General features: G+C 51.7%; 2 protein-coding genes across 2 annotated transcripts in view; one reads left to right on the forward strand and one right to left on the reverse strand.

Moving 5' to 3' along the window:
• The first annotated feature begins 121 nt into the window (after positions 1-121).
• LOC134157036 (ubiquinol-cytochrome c reductase complex assembly factor 2) lies at positions 122-3,996 on the forward strand. Its single transcript, XM_062605580.1, has 4 exons — positions 122-305; positions 2,618-2,692; positions 3,042-3,111; positions 3,821-3,996. Exons 1-4 carry the CDS (start codon positions 168-170, stop codon positions 3,913-3,915), a joined length of 378 nt encoding a protein of 125 aa, XP_062461564.1. The 5' UTR covers positions 122-167; the 3' UTR covers positions 3,916-3,996.
• A 1,069-nt stretch (positions 3,997-5,065) lies between these two features.
• Positions 5,066-16,507, reverse strand: part of ITPR3 (inositol 1,4,5-trisphosphate receptor type 3) — a 36,824-nt gene continuing 25,382 nt past the window's right edge. Inside the window, exons 40-58 of the mRNA XM_062605592.1 lie at positions 16,062-16,236; positions 15,792-15,976; positions 15,257-15,457; positions 14,764-14,874; positions 14,594-14,689; positions 14,265-14,366; positions 13,918-14,004; positions 13,180-13,290; positions 11,819-12,011; positions 10,792-10,917; positions 10,124-10,296; positions 9,853-10,017; positions 9,197-9,389; positions 8,730-8,825; positions 8,209-8,333; positions 7,795-7,960; positions 6,935-7,095; positions 6,261-6,422; positions 5,066-5,933 (exon numbers count right to left, since the gene is read on the reverse strand). Coding sequence (XP_062461576.1) covers positions 5,865-5,933; positions 6,261-6,422; positions 6,935-7,095; positions 7,795-7,960; positions 8,209-8,333; positions 8,730-8,825; positions 9,197-9,389; positions 9,853-10,017; positions 10,124-10,296; positions 10,792-10,917; positions 11,819-12,011; positions 13,180-13,290; positions 13,918-14,004; positions 14,265-14,366; positions 14,594-14,689; positions 14,764-14,874; positions 15,257-15,457; positions 15,792-15,976; positions 16,062-16,236 — 2,697 coding nt within the window. The 3' untranslated portion in view covers positions 5,066-5,864. The remainder of the gene's footprint in view (positions 5,934-6,260; positions 6,423-6,934; positions 7,096-7,794; positions 7,961-8,208; positions 8,334-8,729; positions 8,826-9,196; positions 9,390-9,852; positions 10,018-10,123; positions 10,297-10,791; positions 10,918-11,818; positions 12,012-13,179; positions 13,291-13,917; positions 14,005-14,264; positions 14,367-14,593; positions 14,690-14,763; positions 14,875-15,256; positions 15,458-15,791; positions 15,977-16,061; positions 16,237-16,507) is intronic.

Raw genomic sequence — 16,507 nt, forward strand, 5'->3', positions numbered from 1 at the left:
GGAGCAGCGCAATGGGCACCCCGAGCCCGCCGCTGTCCTGTCCCGTCCCGTCCCGTTCCCCCACCGTAGTTATCACCCGTCCCATCCGCGCCCGTTCTCACCGCCGCGCTGCGCCTGCGCGCCCGCCGCCGGGCCGCTCTCGGCCGCCGTAGGCCACGTGAGGCGCGATGGCCGCCAGCCGGTACCGGCGGTTCCTGAGGCTGTGCGAGGAGTGGCCGGTGGAGGACACGAAGCGGCAGCGGGACCTGGGCGCGTTCCTGCGGCAGCGCGTGGCGCAGGCCTTCCGCGACGGCGAGAACACGCACGTGAGGGCGGCGGCGGCGGAGGAGGCCTCCTCCGGGGTGCGGGGGGGGCGAGGCGGGGCCTGGGCCGCGCAGGCGCTTCTGACCCGCGCGGTTGAACGGGAGCTGGGAGGCACGGGGAGGGTGAAGGGAGCTCAAAGCTCCTCCAGGTCCATGCAGGGACCCCTTCCATAGAGCAGCTTGCTCCGAGCCCCTGTGTCCAACCTGGCCTTGAACACTGCCAGGGATGGGGCAGCCACAGCTTCTCTGGGCACCCTGTGCCAGCGCCTCAGCACCCTCACAGGGAAGAGCTTCTGCCTAAGAGCTCATCTCAGTCTCCCCTCTGGCAGGTTAAAGCCATTCCCCTTGGCCTGTCCCTACATCCCTTGTCCCAAGCCCCTCTCCAGCTTTCCTGCAGCCCCTTCAGGCACTGGAGCTGCTCTCAGGTCTCCCCTTCAGGAGCCTTCTCCAGGCTGCCCCAGCCCAGCTCTCTCAGCCTGGCTCCAGAGCAGAACTGCTCCAGCCCTCGCAGCAGCTCCGTGGCCTCCTCTGCGCTCGCTCCAACAGGCCCCTCGCTTAGGGGAAGCTGTGATCTGTACCCAGTTCTTGCCCCATGTGCACTGTGTGCTTTGGGGAACCCTTTTCCTGTGCTTGTGGCATTGGGGAAAAAAGCACTGTGCCTTTGTGCTGGAATTGAGTTGTGTGTTCTGCTCACCATGATGCTAGTGCGGTGCGGTGTGAGTACATAGTGAACTGCGGCGCTGCCTGGCATTGTTAGGATGCAGGAGTTGTAAAATTGGATTCCAGCTACAGTGTAATTGTATTGGAGTTTAGGCTTTGGTGCTGAAATAAATCAGACAAGTCGATGCTTGACTTGGGCTGCAGACCTTTAGAGGCATGCAGGTGTTGCTGTGGAGTGTAAAAGTGCCTTTTCTCAGCATAAAGACATTCCAGATACGTGTTTTCTACTTCAAGGGACCATTATAGGTACCTAATTCTCTCTCGGTCACCAGAATAGTCTGCAGCAGACATTTTGGAGAGTGCTTATTGCTTTCCTATGTGCTCAGGACAGCTGAATGTGCTGCACCAATTGGCTAAAAGGTTCCAAAGCTGCCACTCATCTTGAAAATCTAAATTGATGCCTGCAGCACTGATGTCTATTTGTATGTATAAACGCTTAATATAGCTAAGGAAATGTGCTGGCAGACAGCAGGAGGAATGTCTGAGAGAAGAACTGAAACCATAAAGGATACTTAATCAGGGTAATGTCTGGTTTATTCATGTGGAATAAGATTTGCTGATTGTACAGGGTGGGGGAATGCTGTTTCTGCTGCTCATTTAATAGCTGTTGCTGCTATCATTACTAAAACATTAGCAGGGTCATTTGAGATGTAAGTGCAAGATAGGTTAAGCTGAGGATGATCTGCGTTGTGATGGTGCTTACTCTTGCCTGTCTGTCCATGTATCCTCTCTCCTGCAGCAGCCTTTCCCTACTGAATAAGGAGAGCCTTGCTTTAGTCGCATAGCTTGTGCAGAGGAGGCCCTGAGCTGAACCTGAGTCAGTGTCTCAAGGACAGACGAGCCTTGTCATTTTATCCTGACGTGCTTCTGTCGATGCTATTCCTGCTCATGTATCTGCTTGAATCATTTATGTTTGATGTCACTGGGCAGCAGTGCAGTGTTCTGGTCAAGTTGGCCCCCACTGTAAAGCAGAAAACCAAGCTGACGTGCCAGCCATACTGCTAATTCGATGGCTCTGCAAGGCAGAGGCACCTGGCAGAGGTTTAGTTATTAGCAAGATCTTTCCAACCTACTAGACCAAAATAGAAATCCATTTACCCTTCACAAGCTGTGCAGTGTCTTTCATGCTGCTTTTCCCTAATCAGTTATAAGTAGTTTTAGCCTGCGCCGGGATTTTCTACCTTCCATCCTGGTACATGATTCTAGTTGATGCTTTAGAATCAAACAGGAGGCAAAACTGGCCTTTGAGCAAGGAGTCTTGCAGATTTCACAGCACTATAGATGCGAGAAAGCTGCCCAGCAGTATTCTCATTAACTGTGTATTCAGGGTTGATCTGTCAAACCTTTTTGAGCAGAGTTTAAGGTTCATTCTGGAAACCACACGCCTCTTTATTCACCAACCTGGTGAGAAGTAGAGGGGAAAGGAAACAATCTGCATTCTGGAGCAGCAGAGTAGGGGTTGCCAGCCTCCTACATTGCACTGGGAAGTCACCAAAGGCGCTCCTTGACTGTCCTTCTTACAAGTCTTGAAACGAGGTGGGTTTTGCTATGGAGGTTTAAAGTAACACTCATGTAATACTTTTATGCCTTTCCAGATTGCTGACCCTGAGAACTGCGACCAAATGTATGAGAGCTTAGTCAGAATCCACACCAACTACTACAAAAATAAGGTGAGCTTTGGCATTAGCCATCATTCCTCTCTTAGGGGATGAATCACCACACTCCTCTGGCATTGGCTGCCTCATCCCAGCAGGATTTCTGGGAATGTCAGACAAATGAGCAGTTGGGTGTATGCAGCACGACCTGGTGCCTTCGGTCACTCCAGGAAGGCTGCAGACATCTTGGCCTCTGTGGCATGTATGGACCATTCTTGGTATGGATGAACAGAATTCCTAGAGCTCGACTGACACTGAGCTCAGATTGTACCCTATGGTGACTTTTTTTAACCTCTTTTAATGCACTACAAGTAACATCCTTTTCTTTCTCTCTCCTTCTCTCACCTACTTGCTCCTTGTGCAGTATCCACGCCTGAAAGACACAAACTTCACAGGAGTGACAGTAGAAGATTGCAAGATGATACTAGCAACAGGTACTGACACTATGCTTGATCTGAGAATAAGTCAGTGCAGGAGATAAAGTGCATTCTAGTCTTTGTAGTGCTCACTCCTACTGAACACCTGTGACTAAAGGGCAGAATGGGACTGTATGCAAGTATATTAGGATGTTTAATGAGGAGTAAGTTCAGGAGTAATTGAGGAGATCTTCAGTAATCTGTCAGGGTGAAAAGTCAATTGTAGTTTTTACTGGGCAGGAACAACAAAGAGTTTGCAAGGGCTCTTTGACATCAGATTGCAGGAGCTGTGTGAAAGGTAGGCATGTTCACTGTGTCATTCCAAAATGTAGCTTGGCTTCTGTTTCACCATGTTCAAGTTCTCTTCAGTGTTTTTTTGTATTAGACTTTGAGAGAAAACAGGGTACCATGAGGCAGAAATACTCTCAGGCAGATCACTTATTAAGTAGGTGCAGTGCAGGAAGCTAGTGCAGCTTTGTTCTGCTCCAGTTCCTAACTTTGCAGTGTGTAGAAACTGAATATTAGTTGTTAGTGATAAGAGACTCCCTGCACAATGGGTTGGAAGAGAAAACAACCTTGCTTCAGGCCCTGAAATAGAAATTCATCAAGATGAAAGTCAAGGAAAGGAAAATACATGTAAAGCAGAGCTGTTACAAGAGGGCTTTCATTCCTTTGCTTTTCTGCTTTTCTTCCTCTTTCCCCAGCTCTCTCTTTTCTCCTTTTGCAGACGTTCTGCAACAGATGGAAGACATGAAAAAAGGGATGTGGAAAAAACTGCGAGAAAAGTTTTATGCCAAGAAACCTGAGGAGGACTCCAAGTGATAGGCCAGCTCCAATTCTCCACTGTATATATTCCTGAACACTGTACGTTGCCATGATGAATAAAACCATTTATTCCTCTTAGCAACAGCATTTTTGTTCAGCCCTACACCCTTCATATCTAGTGCCCCCTCTTTACTGAAAATCTAGGCCATGCTTAACACATTGTGCTGAAACCTTATTGGAGCAGTGTAGTTCAGAGGAAAGATCTTGGCGGTGTTAGAGGTGATCCTTTGTATTACGAGAAGTGGAACAACCAGGAGATGCACAGAGGCAGTAGGTGCAACCATGTTAGCTTTAAATGTGCTTCTGAAGATAACAGTAGAGATGTGAAAACGTAGCTATGCTTGTGTTTCTGTGTGTTAGCTCTGGTAATAGTGAAACTGAGGGAGGGATACTTTAACCATCACATTTCTTTTCCTTTTGAGAAGACACAGGAGAGGCCCAAGGGTGATTGTTTACCATGGTGACAGTGGAATGGTGCAAGAGCTTAACTGAGATTTCAATCAGATGCTGCTGGGGTGTGTTGCAAGTCAAGGTAGCTGTGTGCAGCTTTCTGTCAGCATGACAAGAAGGTTCTGTGGGTTACTGCGTATCTGAGGGTTCAAGATAGGTTTTAATGACATGTTGGTATATAGGGCCATAAACAAATTTCAGCTGTGATTAATTAGTCCGTTGCTGTGGCCTATTTTAATTCCTTTTTAAAGCTTTAATGCTTGCATCAGTGTCTATTCTCGGGAGGCAGAGGCTGGAGCTGGGATGCCTGCAGCACTGCTTGGCTTGGGCAGGATGAGTGTCTAGAACACAGCTCTGCCAGGACGCTGCTTGGCTCCAGGCAGCACCAGCAGCTGCTCCTTTTTATGTGCTTTTTATGTATTTGAACAGTGTTTTCCTGGCAAGTACTGAAAGAATTTGAAACTTTGCAGCAGGCTCCAGTCCAAAGCTTCAGAAAACAGGGCTGGTGTTCAAGGTAGGATTCTTCTTCTGACTGGAGCATCGTACTACATGTTAATGTTTAACAGCTGGAGCTGAGAGCACTGGGTTGTGGAGCACCTTGGCTAATACAGCTTGGGTTTGGCTTCAGGTCCTTGGCCTGTTCTGCATCTCTGTACGTAACAAGCCCATTACATAGCAGAGTGCACAGGAAGGGAGCTTTCTTGACCATGTTTAAGTTTTTATTATAACATGATTTTGTATTTAATTTAGTTAAGGCAACTTACACTTCAGTTCTTAAGTAACAACAGTAACAACAAAAAAAAGGTAAAACATTACACCAGAGATGAAACTAAAACACAGGACACCCCTTCACAGTGAACTCCTGTAAACCTGCACTCTCCTACTACTACTGCCCAGATACTCTTGGTCCACAGAAGGAAAAAAAGGACTAGTTCACACTAGTACAAGCTTGGGTACTCATCTGGTGAGTTAAATTAACAAAATCCATCTCCTTGAGTTCAGCTTCTCTTTACTGCACCCCAGTGATGAACAGAATTCTTTAAATGGAGAGGGATGAGCATGGAGCAGGTACAGCAAATATGATGGCTGGTTTGCAAAGATCCACGTGTACTAGTGCCACTCTTGGAATAAGTTAAATATCGCAGCCCTACAGCTACTTGCACTACACCCGAGGTGGAGGCCCTCAGAATGCAGTGCATGGAGATAAAGATACAACCCTCCACATTTGCAAAATAAAGAGTTATTGCAATGAGGGATAAAAGTCCTGTATAATTTATCCTCCTACAAGGGCATTAGAGTAACGTGTGGGTCCAGGTATTGTGAGGAATCCTGGTCAGTCCCTGGCTCCTGAATTGCTTACAAGCACTCTATGGGAAACGGCATGGTCCATCCCTCCCTGACAGCAACAGCCAGACATGGAAGCCAGGAATAAGCAGCCTCGTAGCTGATGCATAGCGCAGTCCCTCGGTGGGTGAAGCCAGTGCTTCGGCTGTGGCTTAGTGGTTCATGGTGTTCTGGACATCCACAAATCCCATCCTTTGTCTGCGCTTCCGTTGCTCTGTCATCTGGAGTTCAAACAAGGACACAGGTGAGGTAGGGAACCAGGCTGCCTTTCTGGTCACTGACACAGCTCAAGTGTGGGACTGCCTAGGCTGCTTTAAGCCTCTGCCAAAAATCCCTGAGTTGGACTCCAGCTGATGAGGAAGTTAAGGATCAGAAAGCCCCAAGTGTCCCTGACCCCCCCACCAAAAGGGTTGCAGGAACCCTTTGCTTTGTCTCTGAAGTTGTACTGGTGCTTGCCTGTTCCACGCTGTCAGTGACTATTTTAGTAAGGGCAGCAGGTTTTTAGTCAGATGTTCCTCAAGTGTTCCTCTTTTGAAAGTGTTTCATACCTGTTCCTTCAGCTCGTTCAGCTGGGAGGTGAGATGGGACACCAGCTTCATCGTGGTATTGAGTTTGTCTTGAAGATTCCGGATCTCATTCTGTTCCCCTTCCCCTTCATTGCTGACCAGAGATATGGCTCGCATCCGGGGGAACCAGTCAAGGTTCTTGTTCTGGAAAGGTGAGAATGGGAGTGGGAGGGGAAGAAGGAAGAGACCTGATAGCATGTCACAGGAAGCTTGCCTGTGCTAAAGGATTAAAGAAGTTCTCAAAGGCTCATCTGGTCTCTATCTGTGCACATTCTCCATGAACAGTGCACTTCAAGGTGTTTTTTCTCTTACAGCCTTCTGAGCTTAAGTTCAGAAGTTGTTTTTTCCCCTAGATTTCCTTTCCCTCTCTTCTTGCCTTGAAATCACCTTGAAGTCACACTCCCTACTGCTTGGTTCTGCCCTTGGTTCAATCCTCCAATACACAGTACAAAACATCAAACAGACAGCGTGTTGTTGGCTGAGATTGCAAAGTGGAAATAACCAGCTAAGAAAGAACGAAGGCACAAGAGTGTTACTAAATACTTTCCAAAAGCTCCTTCTCAAACTGTTTTTCTCTGGCAAGCCCCTTGTTCCCAAGTACTCCCCACGGTAGGCAGGTTGCAGCAGGGAAAGAGCTGCCCTGAGAGGAGCCGTACCTTTATCATCTGCGCCACGTAACTCTCTGGCCCTGTGTAGTCTGTCTTGTTCTTCACTCGCACCAGCACTATGAAGTATAAGTAGTTCCACATGTTGTGCTCATATTTAATATGCTCCTCAAAGGACACGGTCTTGTTGTCAAACTTGTCCCTTTCGAGCCCTGGGAAAGGCAGGTGAGATGGGAGGACGTGATGGGAGGAGATGGGGAGGAGAGAAGGTAAGAAGTGAGCAAGCAAACGCATGTGAAAGGAAGCCAGATGGTTGCATCCTCTCCCAGGTGTGACTTTCAAGAAGTACTTTTAATAATTAGTTGGCATTTAGCACACAACAAGCACTCAAAATGGGGGAAATAACCCAGTTGAGTATTCAGGAGGCTGCTACTTAAAGTAATAGCAGCGCTGTGTTCCGCCTATGTATCTAAGAGCATAAAATGCACCCAGTGGATCTTTAAAAAAAAGGCAGCCAGACTTAATGGGGTATTCTTTTTTTTTGGATGCCTTCCCCTGACTGAAGGATTCCAGAACATTTTCTGTATCTTATTTCTTCAGGAATATGGCACTTTTTCCTTTCCCACTGGCTAAATGATGGTCTCAGGAGTCACAGATACACAGCGACAAGAACTCCACAATGTGGTGTTTCAGTTTACTAGCTCATTAACAGAAGGGGAGGAACAAGACAGATAATTTCCCCTCTCTGTGTCCTTGCTTAAGCCTCCTCACACTGCAGTGACCCATCACTGACGGTTCGCTGTGAACCAAATGGAAACCAGAAACCAGCTGAAACTTCTCCCCTTTGCTCAGCCTTAGAAGGGAGGAAGAGCTTTGGGGCAGTTTCTATACCCTGAGGTCCCAGCACTCACCACATATGAAGCAGGTTGTCTTCAGTATCTCTTCCTTCTTTTGCTTCTCACTCCTCAGATCAGCAAAGGTGTCAATAATGACCCCAAAGATGAGGTTAAGGACAATGATAATGACAATAAAGAAGAAGAGGAGGTCGTAGACAACCCGAGCAGGAAACAAGGACTCCTGTAATAGATGAAAGGGATAAATGTGTCATTGCACATCTCCTCCAGCTACTCCAACCATGCTGCCTTGTTACACAGGCCATGTGCTTCAGGGTACCCCGCTGACAAGGAATGAAGGTGTGATGGGGAAGAGGAGGCAGCCCTGGAGGACAGCGTGGGGATGGAGCTGGAAGCATCCCAGGTTCCATGGGGGTGTGCAGGGCACAGATGCAACCAGAGGCCGGGCTCCCACGTGCTGCCCAAACTCACATCCTTGGATGGCTTCCGCAGGATGTCCCCGACGCCGCCGCCGTTCCGCAGCCCATGGTTCAGCACCGTGACGATGCACATGAGCAGCGTGTCGCAGGCGCGTTCCCACTGCTCCGCCTCTGCTTCTGGGACAGCGGGGAGGGAAGCGAGAGCAAAGACTCAGAGCACCGAGAGGGCTGAAGTGCCAGAGCATGGCAAAGAACCCAGAGCTGCTGCATGACTCCTGCTGCAGGGATGCAGGGGAGCCGTGGATCTCCCACCAGCCGAGCCTCCAGCTTGCTCCTTGCTGTGGAGGTGTTTGGCTGAGCGCTCCCGAAGCTCCCACTTTCTTTATGACTAAATTGGTTCTGCTTCAACATCTTTTGTGCCAGGGTCAGTGCAAAACTCGTGGGCCTCTTGCTTAATACATGCCAGAAGTGGGTTGCTTGTTTCCACTTTGGGAAAGCTGGGAATTTTCTGAGCTTGCTGACACAACCTACTTTGCCACTAACAGAGCCAACCTTCCTAATGAGCTCACTTACCTTCCAAGGCAGTGGGCACAGCAGAGCAGCTAACTTGGTCACTGCTGCATGACTCCATGAAGGTCTCCATGTTCCTTTGCATCCCCAAGGGGTCATCTGCAAGTAAAAGAGGCCACAGCCTTTGTCAGAGCATCAGCTTGCCTTGGTAAAGCTCCTCACTCCATATTTTCCAAGTCTTTTCCAGGCTTTGAATCTTTTGCCCAAGTTTCAGTAAGATCTGAGATGTCATTTGTAGCTGTCCCTCCCCTTCTCTGCAATCACTCCCAACCCCAAATCCCTGCTCTCTGCAGCACAAGGTCCCCAGCTCAGCACCGGCAAGCCCAGACCCATGTGCTACCCATGACCCAGGCACACAAACACATGTGTGCTGTGCACTGGGGAGGATGCTGCAGAAGGGGGAACCCGTGCTCTGCTTGGCCCCTCTCAAGCCCGAGCACCGCAGCCAGCGAGGGCAGGGGGTGAACCACCTTTGGCTTTGCTGTCCGGCAGCCGGTCCACCTCCAGGATGAAGTCATCCTTCAGGAACAGGAAGCCGACGATGGAGAAGAGGTAGACGAGGATGAGAGCCAGGAGGGCCGTCAGCAGGATGGAGCGCCCGTTCCGCGTCACGCTTTTGATGACATTAAACAAGGTCTCCTCGCGGTAGATCAAGTCAAAGAGCTGAAAGGAGCCAGGAGCAAAGAGTTGCCATGGGGGGCTTCCTTGGGAATGCCTGGCCTACCTACGGCCCTTTCATCCCGAGCTCTCGGATGCCTTAGCAGACCTTGACAAACTCTCATAGAAAGCATTGAAGTTTCCCAGCTTACTGAAGGGAAGTGGAGAAGAATGAAGCGACTTGGGCACAGCACGGGAGCCAAGAATAGGATGCATGCACCCTGCCTCTGCCCTCACCAGCTCACGTTGTCTCCCAGCTGACCCAGATAAAGTGCACAGCAGAGATTAGAAAGCAAAAGACCAGAGGGGAGACAGTAATAGATACTGTCAGAAGGCAGAACATGAGCCTACACGTAGATTAGAGCACAGTGAACTCATTGCTGCTACCTATCACCCCCACAGGAACCGCCTAGATTCTAATGGGGCAGACGGGCTACCTCCATGCCCCAGACATCTGCATTTATTGTACCAGGATGCTGTAGAAGAGTTCGTGCACAAAGAGTCCCAGGACGCTCGTCACGATGTAGCCAACGTGGTAAAGGAATTCCACATCCATGATCATGGCCTTGTAGCCACGGATGAAGGTCCCGCGATTGCCCACGAAGCTCACCACGAACACAATCTTGTTGGTCAGCTGGGGGACAACCAGAAATGGGATGGAATGGGGTTTGCTGCACGTTACGAATGCAGAACAGCTTCCTGTGGTCCTCTGCTGGGTTTCCAGTGCATGGAGGACTTACATTGAGAGCTCCCAGGATGTTCAGGGTGAGTCCAATCCCCAAGTAATAGATGGACCGCAAGATCAGTGCCACGAGGAGCGGCCTGACCCCATAGCGCTTGGTGAACAAGGCCATGATGGAGAAGCAGATCAGGATCCAGAAGAGCAGTGAGATCAGGGGGGAATCCAGCACTCCTGGGAAGAGAAGACCGACAGCAATTAAATGGCATGAGATTAGATGCTGCCAAAGAGACACTGCTGCTGTCCAAACTGTCCAGGAAAACCAATGTGCTGATGCTCAGAGGGGTGAAAGATAAATGATGCTTGACTGCAAGGACTGCTATTGATTAAGATTTTCTTACTGATAACGTTTTTCTAACATCTTTTATGTGAGATCTCAACACCGCTGTAAATGAGGGAGGCTTTGCCTGGCAGCAGGCACATCTCTGTCATTGCTTCCCCAGTTTACAAATGGGACAGCACAGCCCAGGGAAAAGACTTTTCCCTAAGAAGGAAGCAGTGGGAGGGATGGGAACTGGAATCTTGACTCAATCCCTTCCAGCAGAAAGAACTCAGGGCTTTAGGAGTCAAAAGGAGGGTATGGAAGTACAGGTAAGGGGGCCGGTCTTCTGCATATGCAGGTCCTCTTTCTCTTCCTCCTTGAGGAGCAGCATTTGCTGGGGCACTTACCCATGGAAGTGGCTTCAACATAGGGGTAGAAGAAAGCAATGATTATGTTGATGAAGACAGCCAGGTTGAAGGAAATGCTCCCCCAGAGTGTCATTCTGCGGGAGAACCAGTACATCAGCGGCATGCCTGGAGGGAGAGGAGGCAGACACCAATCTCAGCCAGCCTTGTGCCAGGCTTTGTGCTCCCAGCCATCCCAAAGGCTTTGCCGCAGGGACCCTGGCCCCCCACATCCTTCCAAACATGAACATAACCTCCCTCGTGTGCTGGAATAGGAGCTTCACAGAGGTACTGCTCATGGTTCTTGCCTTCTCAGCCCTTTGACCTGCTCTGGCACCTTGGAATCAACTCGGCTCCGTTCTCCTCCTCTCCCTCCTCCCCATCTCCCACCCCTGACGTCCTGCACAACAACAGTGCCTTTGTGTTTTCAATGCTGGTGCTCGCTCCCAGGAGACCCAGCCAACAATTTCCCATCCAAGCTGGGAACTTGTTTCCTGCTGAATTCCTGAGATAGTTTTGACTGGACCTGCGAGTGTTTTCGGAGCTGCTACGCTCCTCCTTAGAGGCATCACAGGATTTATAGTGTGACTCCATTGAGCTCCTGTTATTTTAATCCCGGATTTCTGTCTCCATGCGGCCCTGAAAGCACCTAACCAGGCCTGCAGGGTGCAGAAAACCAGGTTTAATTTCCCATATGCAGCCACTAGATCCTGGCTTAGGAGAAGGCAACTGAACACAAATGAAGAGAGGGCTTTCCAGGGGGAAATCCCAGGGAATGTGCTCCAAGACGCATTTCACACTACCAAGGAACTGCGCTAACAGGCATGGAGGGAATCCACCCCTGGGATCTCAGTGAACCTCCACTCCCTGCACACTGCCACGTGGGTTGTGCTCTACAGAGCACGTGGAGCTCCGAGATGTGATTTCCAGCCCTTCCAAAGGTGGGGCTGCCCCCCGGTTCCACAGCAGGGGCTATTGGAAGCACTGCGCTGGCTGGGGAGCCGCAGGGCAAGCTCTGCTTTGCTCTTACTGCGCAGTTTCTTCTGCCATTCCATCTCGTTGTGCAGGAAGGACGACTGGTCGAAGAAGTCACTGACTTTGCTGCCCTGCTCGTCCTGCTCCGTGGTGGTGAAGAGCCGGTACTTGGTCTCCTTGGTGAGGAACTCGCAGATGCCAGGCACCGGGAAGATTATCTGCTCCATGCTGCGGTCCAGGCGCACGATCTGCAGGAAGCAGGGCAAGGGGGGGCTGCGTCAGGTCCTGCTCCTGCCATGCTTCAGTTTCCTCTTTCCTAGACCCTGCTGTGCCGTCTCCTCTTCCCTCCCACTGCATCAGGACCCAAATGCTACCGGCCACCCGTCCATAACACTACACATGGACCCAGCAGAGGCAGCCCTGGCTGTGCTGGAGGGAAGCTGGGACACCATAACCCTACATATAACACTACAATATGGACCCCTATTGTCCATAACACTACACATGGACCCAGCAGACGCAGCCCTGGCTGTGCTGGAGGGAAGCTGGGACACCATAACCCTACATATAACACTACAATATGGACCCATCGTGTCCATAACACAACAAATGGACCCAGTAGAGGCAGCCCTGGCTGTGCCAGAGAGAAGCTGGGACACCATAACCCTACATATAACACTACAATATGGACCCCTATTGTCCATAACACTACACATGGGCCCAGCAGACGCAGCCCTGGCTGTGCTGGAGGGAAGCTGGGACACCATAACACTACATATAACACTACAATATGGACCCCTATTGTCCATAACACTACAATATGGACCCCTATTGTCCATAACACTACACATGGACCCAGCAGAGGCAGCCCTGGCTGTGCTGGAGGGAAGCTGGGACACCATAACACTACATATAACACTACAATATGGACCCATCGTGTCCATAACACAACAAATGGACCCAGTAGAGGCAGCCCTGGCTGTGCCAGAGAGAAGCTGGGACACCATAACTCTACATATAACACTACAATATGGACCCATATTGTCCATAACACAACACATGAGCCCAGCAGAGGCAGCCCTGGCTGTGCTGGAGGGAAGCTGGGACACCGTGAACCCTTCCTGGCCCATCTGCGAGGGGATCCACGCCAACACGCAAGGATGGGGCTGCTGCATTGGCTGCACCCTGCTGCTGCTGGGGGCAGAAGGAAGGATCCAGGCACAGTTTGTTCCCTCAGCTCCTCACAGCCTCTGCTTCGCCTTCAGCTCTCTGCAGAGCAAAGGCCCCGTCTGCTGCTTTGCTGGCACAGGGATGGGAAGGCTCCCAGTGCAAAGCAACTGGCACAAGGCAGCCGGAGCACACATGGGGCTCACCAGCCACATGCACATCGATAACCCAACAGCCAAAGGGCCTTGCCTCAATCTGGGATGTGTGTTTCTCATAATAGGCCAGCGGATCCTCCTCTTCCTCCTGCACGGGGGCCGACGACTTCAGCATCTGCGTCAGCTGCTTGTTATTTAGGCTGAGCTGGGATGTGGGAGAGGAGAGAGGATGAGCGTGGCCCCAGCCGAGGAGCCAGCTCCAGCCCCGATGCTGTGTTCCTTGGAATCTACCAAAGCTGATGAGGTTTCAGGGGAAAGCAAATGAATTAAAGCTTCTCTAAAGGGGCACGAGCCCTCTCCGAGGTGACAGACATTCAATTCCCTGCAGTAATTACATCCAAACGCTGCTAACCCACAAATTACAAACCAATGCCCAGAAAACTCCAGGGAAATCATATTACTGCTGAATCTCATTTGGGATCTAAGGTAGATAGGCAAGAAACGACAGCAAAGGACTCAGCCTTTCCTCTTCTGAAGGGAAGGGGAGAAAGTGGGTGCCAGCAGGACCCCACCAGTGCCACCAGCAAGCTGGATGTCACCCCGTGGCTGAGCCCCATAGACAGGGCTTGGTGCACTGCCTTTAGACTTGCAGCTTCAGCTGCAAGGGCACTGCTAAGTTTGTGTGCCTTTAGTCCTGCTGGGGGATACCAAACTCCATCAGATCTTAACCAACACAACCCAGGGTGGCTCAGCAGGGGTGGGAGGCTCTTGGCAGTCTCCTGTCAGGGTAGCTCAGAGGGGCTCTGCCTCCATTCCCGAGGCTTTTCCATACCATGGATGAGATGCCCTCCTCCTCTTCCTCCTGGATTCGCTTCACCGGCTTCAGGAGCTGCTGCAGGGACTTGTTGTGCCGGGACAGCTGGAAGAGGGACAGCGATAGCTGGCTGAGCAGGGGCTGGCTGTGAACACGGGCACAGGACATGGGATGCGCAGGGGAGCGGGCAGCCGGTGAGCCCAGGGCTTCCGATAGGAGCCAAAGCTCATCTCCCAGCTACAGCTCCCCAAGGAACCAGCATGGCCAGAGGAGGTGTCAACAGACAGAGAGAAACGTGCAGTCAGTGAGTGGGAGCCCAGAGCCCCATGGGGAGCCCCATGGGCCCTGCTGTCACAGCTCGGTACCTGCAGCGCCAGGATATAAATGTTGTGGCCAACTTCCCGGGGGGAAACCTCGGCGTTCTCACACTCCTCCTCCTGCAGATAGGCCTTCTTAATGACATCCACCTGGAAGGCAGCACAGGCACAACGGGCTTGCCTCGTTTTCCTCCCCTGGCACCAAAGGGCTCTGGGAAGACCATTAGGCAAGGATGCTTGTGCAGCTGGCAGTGAGCAGCAGCACGGCAGAGGAGATGCTTACTGGCTTCAAGCCAGAAACTGCACCAGGACCTGCGAGGGAGAAGAGCTCCAGCAATGGGGGAGCAGCCTGGGGGTGTTTCACTGTCAGCCCTTACCAGTTCCTGCGGGCGGAGGCTGATGAGGATCCGCTCGGCGTTCTCGCTGTCGTGTCTGCTCTCCATGAGGGCCAGGAGGAGCTTGGAGGCGTTGTCCTGCAGAGGAGAAGCCCCTGCTGAAGGTTGCCCACACAGGGATGCACATGCATGTACCCCGAGGCTCTGCCTACCTTCAGCTGCAGGACCAGGTCCATGCGGTACTTGCAAAGGGGGCTGATGTCATTTAGGATGAGGGCTGTGATGATATCGATCCCATTGGACTCGTGGGTCACGATGCAGCTCTGCAGGAGCAATGCAATGTGGTAGCCCATGGATGCTGCCAGTCTGCCCAGGTCTGAGATGGTGCCGTGCCTACAGCACTGACCCTGCCCCGTTTCCCTCCCTGGAAAAGGCCCTGTTTGCACCACTAAATTATTTAACCCCCATTTGCATCACTATTATCTGGCCAAGCAGTAGCCCATAACCCCGCATCATCACCATGCACCCCGGCATCCTCTGCTGCCCATGTCCTGCTCCTGTTCACATCCTGAAACCAAAACCTGCCCCTGTCCCTGCTGCTTTCCCACCCGTTCACCCCAAATCCTCCCTAAGGAATCCCAGATCAGTGGTGAAACACCCCAGGCATGCCGGGAATGACCCGGAGCCGCAGGGATACCCACAGACCTGGTTCTCATGGCAGGGCCCTTGGCAGTACTCGGTCAGGGTCTCCAGGGTCTGGGTGATGAGGGCCACGTTGTACTCGTTGATGTAGAGGCCCAGCAGCCCCAGCCCGCCCGTGGTGCTGCCACACATGATGTCCAGGAACTGCAGGGTCTCACACACCAGGTTGTAGTTGGTTTTGTTGTTCTGGCACCGGAGGAAGTTCTGCCGAGCAAAGCCTGTGGTTATGGGACTGAGCAGCACCAATCTGGGGGGGGGGAACAGTCCCGCTCCCTCCCCTGACACCCCCTCCAGCTGCAGCTCAATGGGCTGGGGCTGCCCCTGTTAACATCCAGACCTCTGAGAGCAGCACTCGGCCCTACAGACACAGCTGTGCCATGCACAGCGCCTTCCACACCACCAGAAGTCATCCATTAGGGATGGAGCCTTTGCAGATGGGGAAACTGAGGCACAGAGTGGCTGGTGCCGCCCTGGACCAAAGTGGGGCAGAGCCCAGACCCCAGTCCCATGTCCTGATCCCCAGCACCCCATAACCAACCTGCAGGTCCCGGTTGTGGTTCTCACAGAGCAGTTGCAGGAATCGCAGGATGGGCTCCATGATCAGGACTGTCACCCCCATCTCGTTGTTCTGGCCTTGCTCCCCAGTGTCATGGCCCTTCCGAAACCCCATGGCCATCGGGTAGCGGGATGGGGTGCCGGGCATCAGGAACGTGTCTCCTCGTCCTAGAGGGCAACCCAAGCTCGTTTGCATCAGGCTATCCAATGAGACAGACACTGGCTCTCCAAGGGGACGTGGCCCCATCCATACCTTTGGTGCCAGGGTCAGGCTCATCTTTGTCCTCACGGGGCTTGTTCCCGATGTCACTCATGTTCACAGACACCGTAGACTTGGTCTCCTGCTGTGCCTTCTTCATCCGGTCATGCAAGACCTTGAAGAACTTCTCAGACTTCTTGTCACTGGTCATGAGGTTGTAAAAGGATTTCTGGAGGAGGGAGGGCACTCATTCACGTCTCCATCATGGGCTCCAAACTGCCCCTGCCTGCCCCTCTGCTTTGGTGGTCTCCAGCACTGAAGACCTCATCCGAGATAAGGTTTATTTCCATGCAACAGCCCTGGACATCACAGTCCTCTTGGATTGTGATGGTTCCCTGCTGCTGTGCTCCCCTTATACCCTATGGACAGAGCAAGCAGCAATCACAGCAGCTCCAGCATTGGAACCCCACTGCTTCTCTGCATGGCCAATTTCTCAGCTT

This window comes from Pezoporus occidentalis, unplaced genomic scaffold (assembly GCF_034315485.1).
Source record: "Pezoporus occidentalis ecotype Australia unplaced genomic scaffold, CSIRO_AGI_Poc_V1 ctg92, whole genome shotgun sequence".
Taxonomy (NCBI): Eukaryota; Metazoa; Chordata; class Aves; order Psittaciformes; family Psittacidae; genus Pezoporus; species Pezoporus occidentalis.

Excerpts from the sequence above, each read along its gene's own strand:
- LOC134157036 (XM_062605580.1), top strand. The coding sequence starts at position 168 with ATGGCCGCCAGCCGGTACCGGCGGTTCCTGAGGCTGTGCGAGGAGTGG. Across the intron at positions 306-2,617 it reads GCGACGGCGAGAACACGCAC|ATTGCTGACCCTGAGAACTG; the intron begins GTGAGGGCGGCG and ends ATGCCTTTCCAG. Across the intron at positions 3,112-3,820 it reads CAAGATGATACTAGCAACAG|ACGTTCTGCAACAGATGGAA; the intron begins GTACTGACACTA and ends CTCCTTTTGCAG.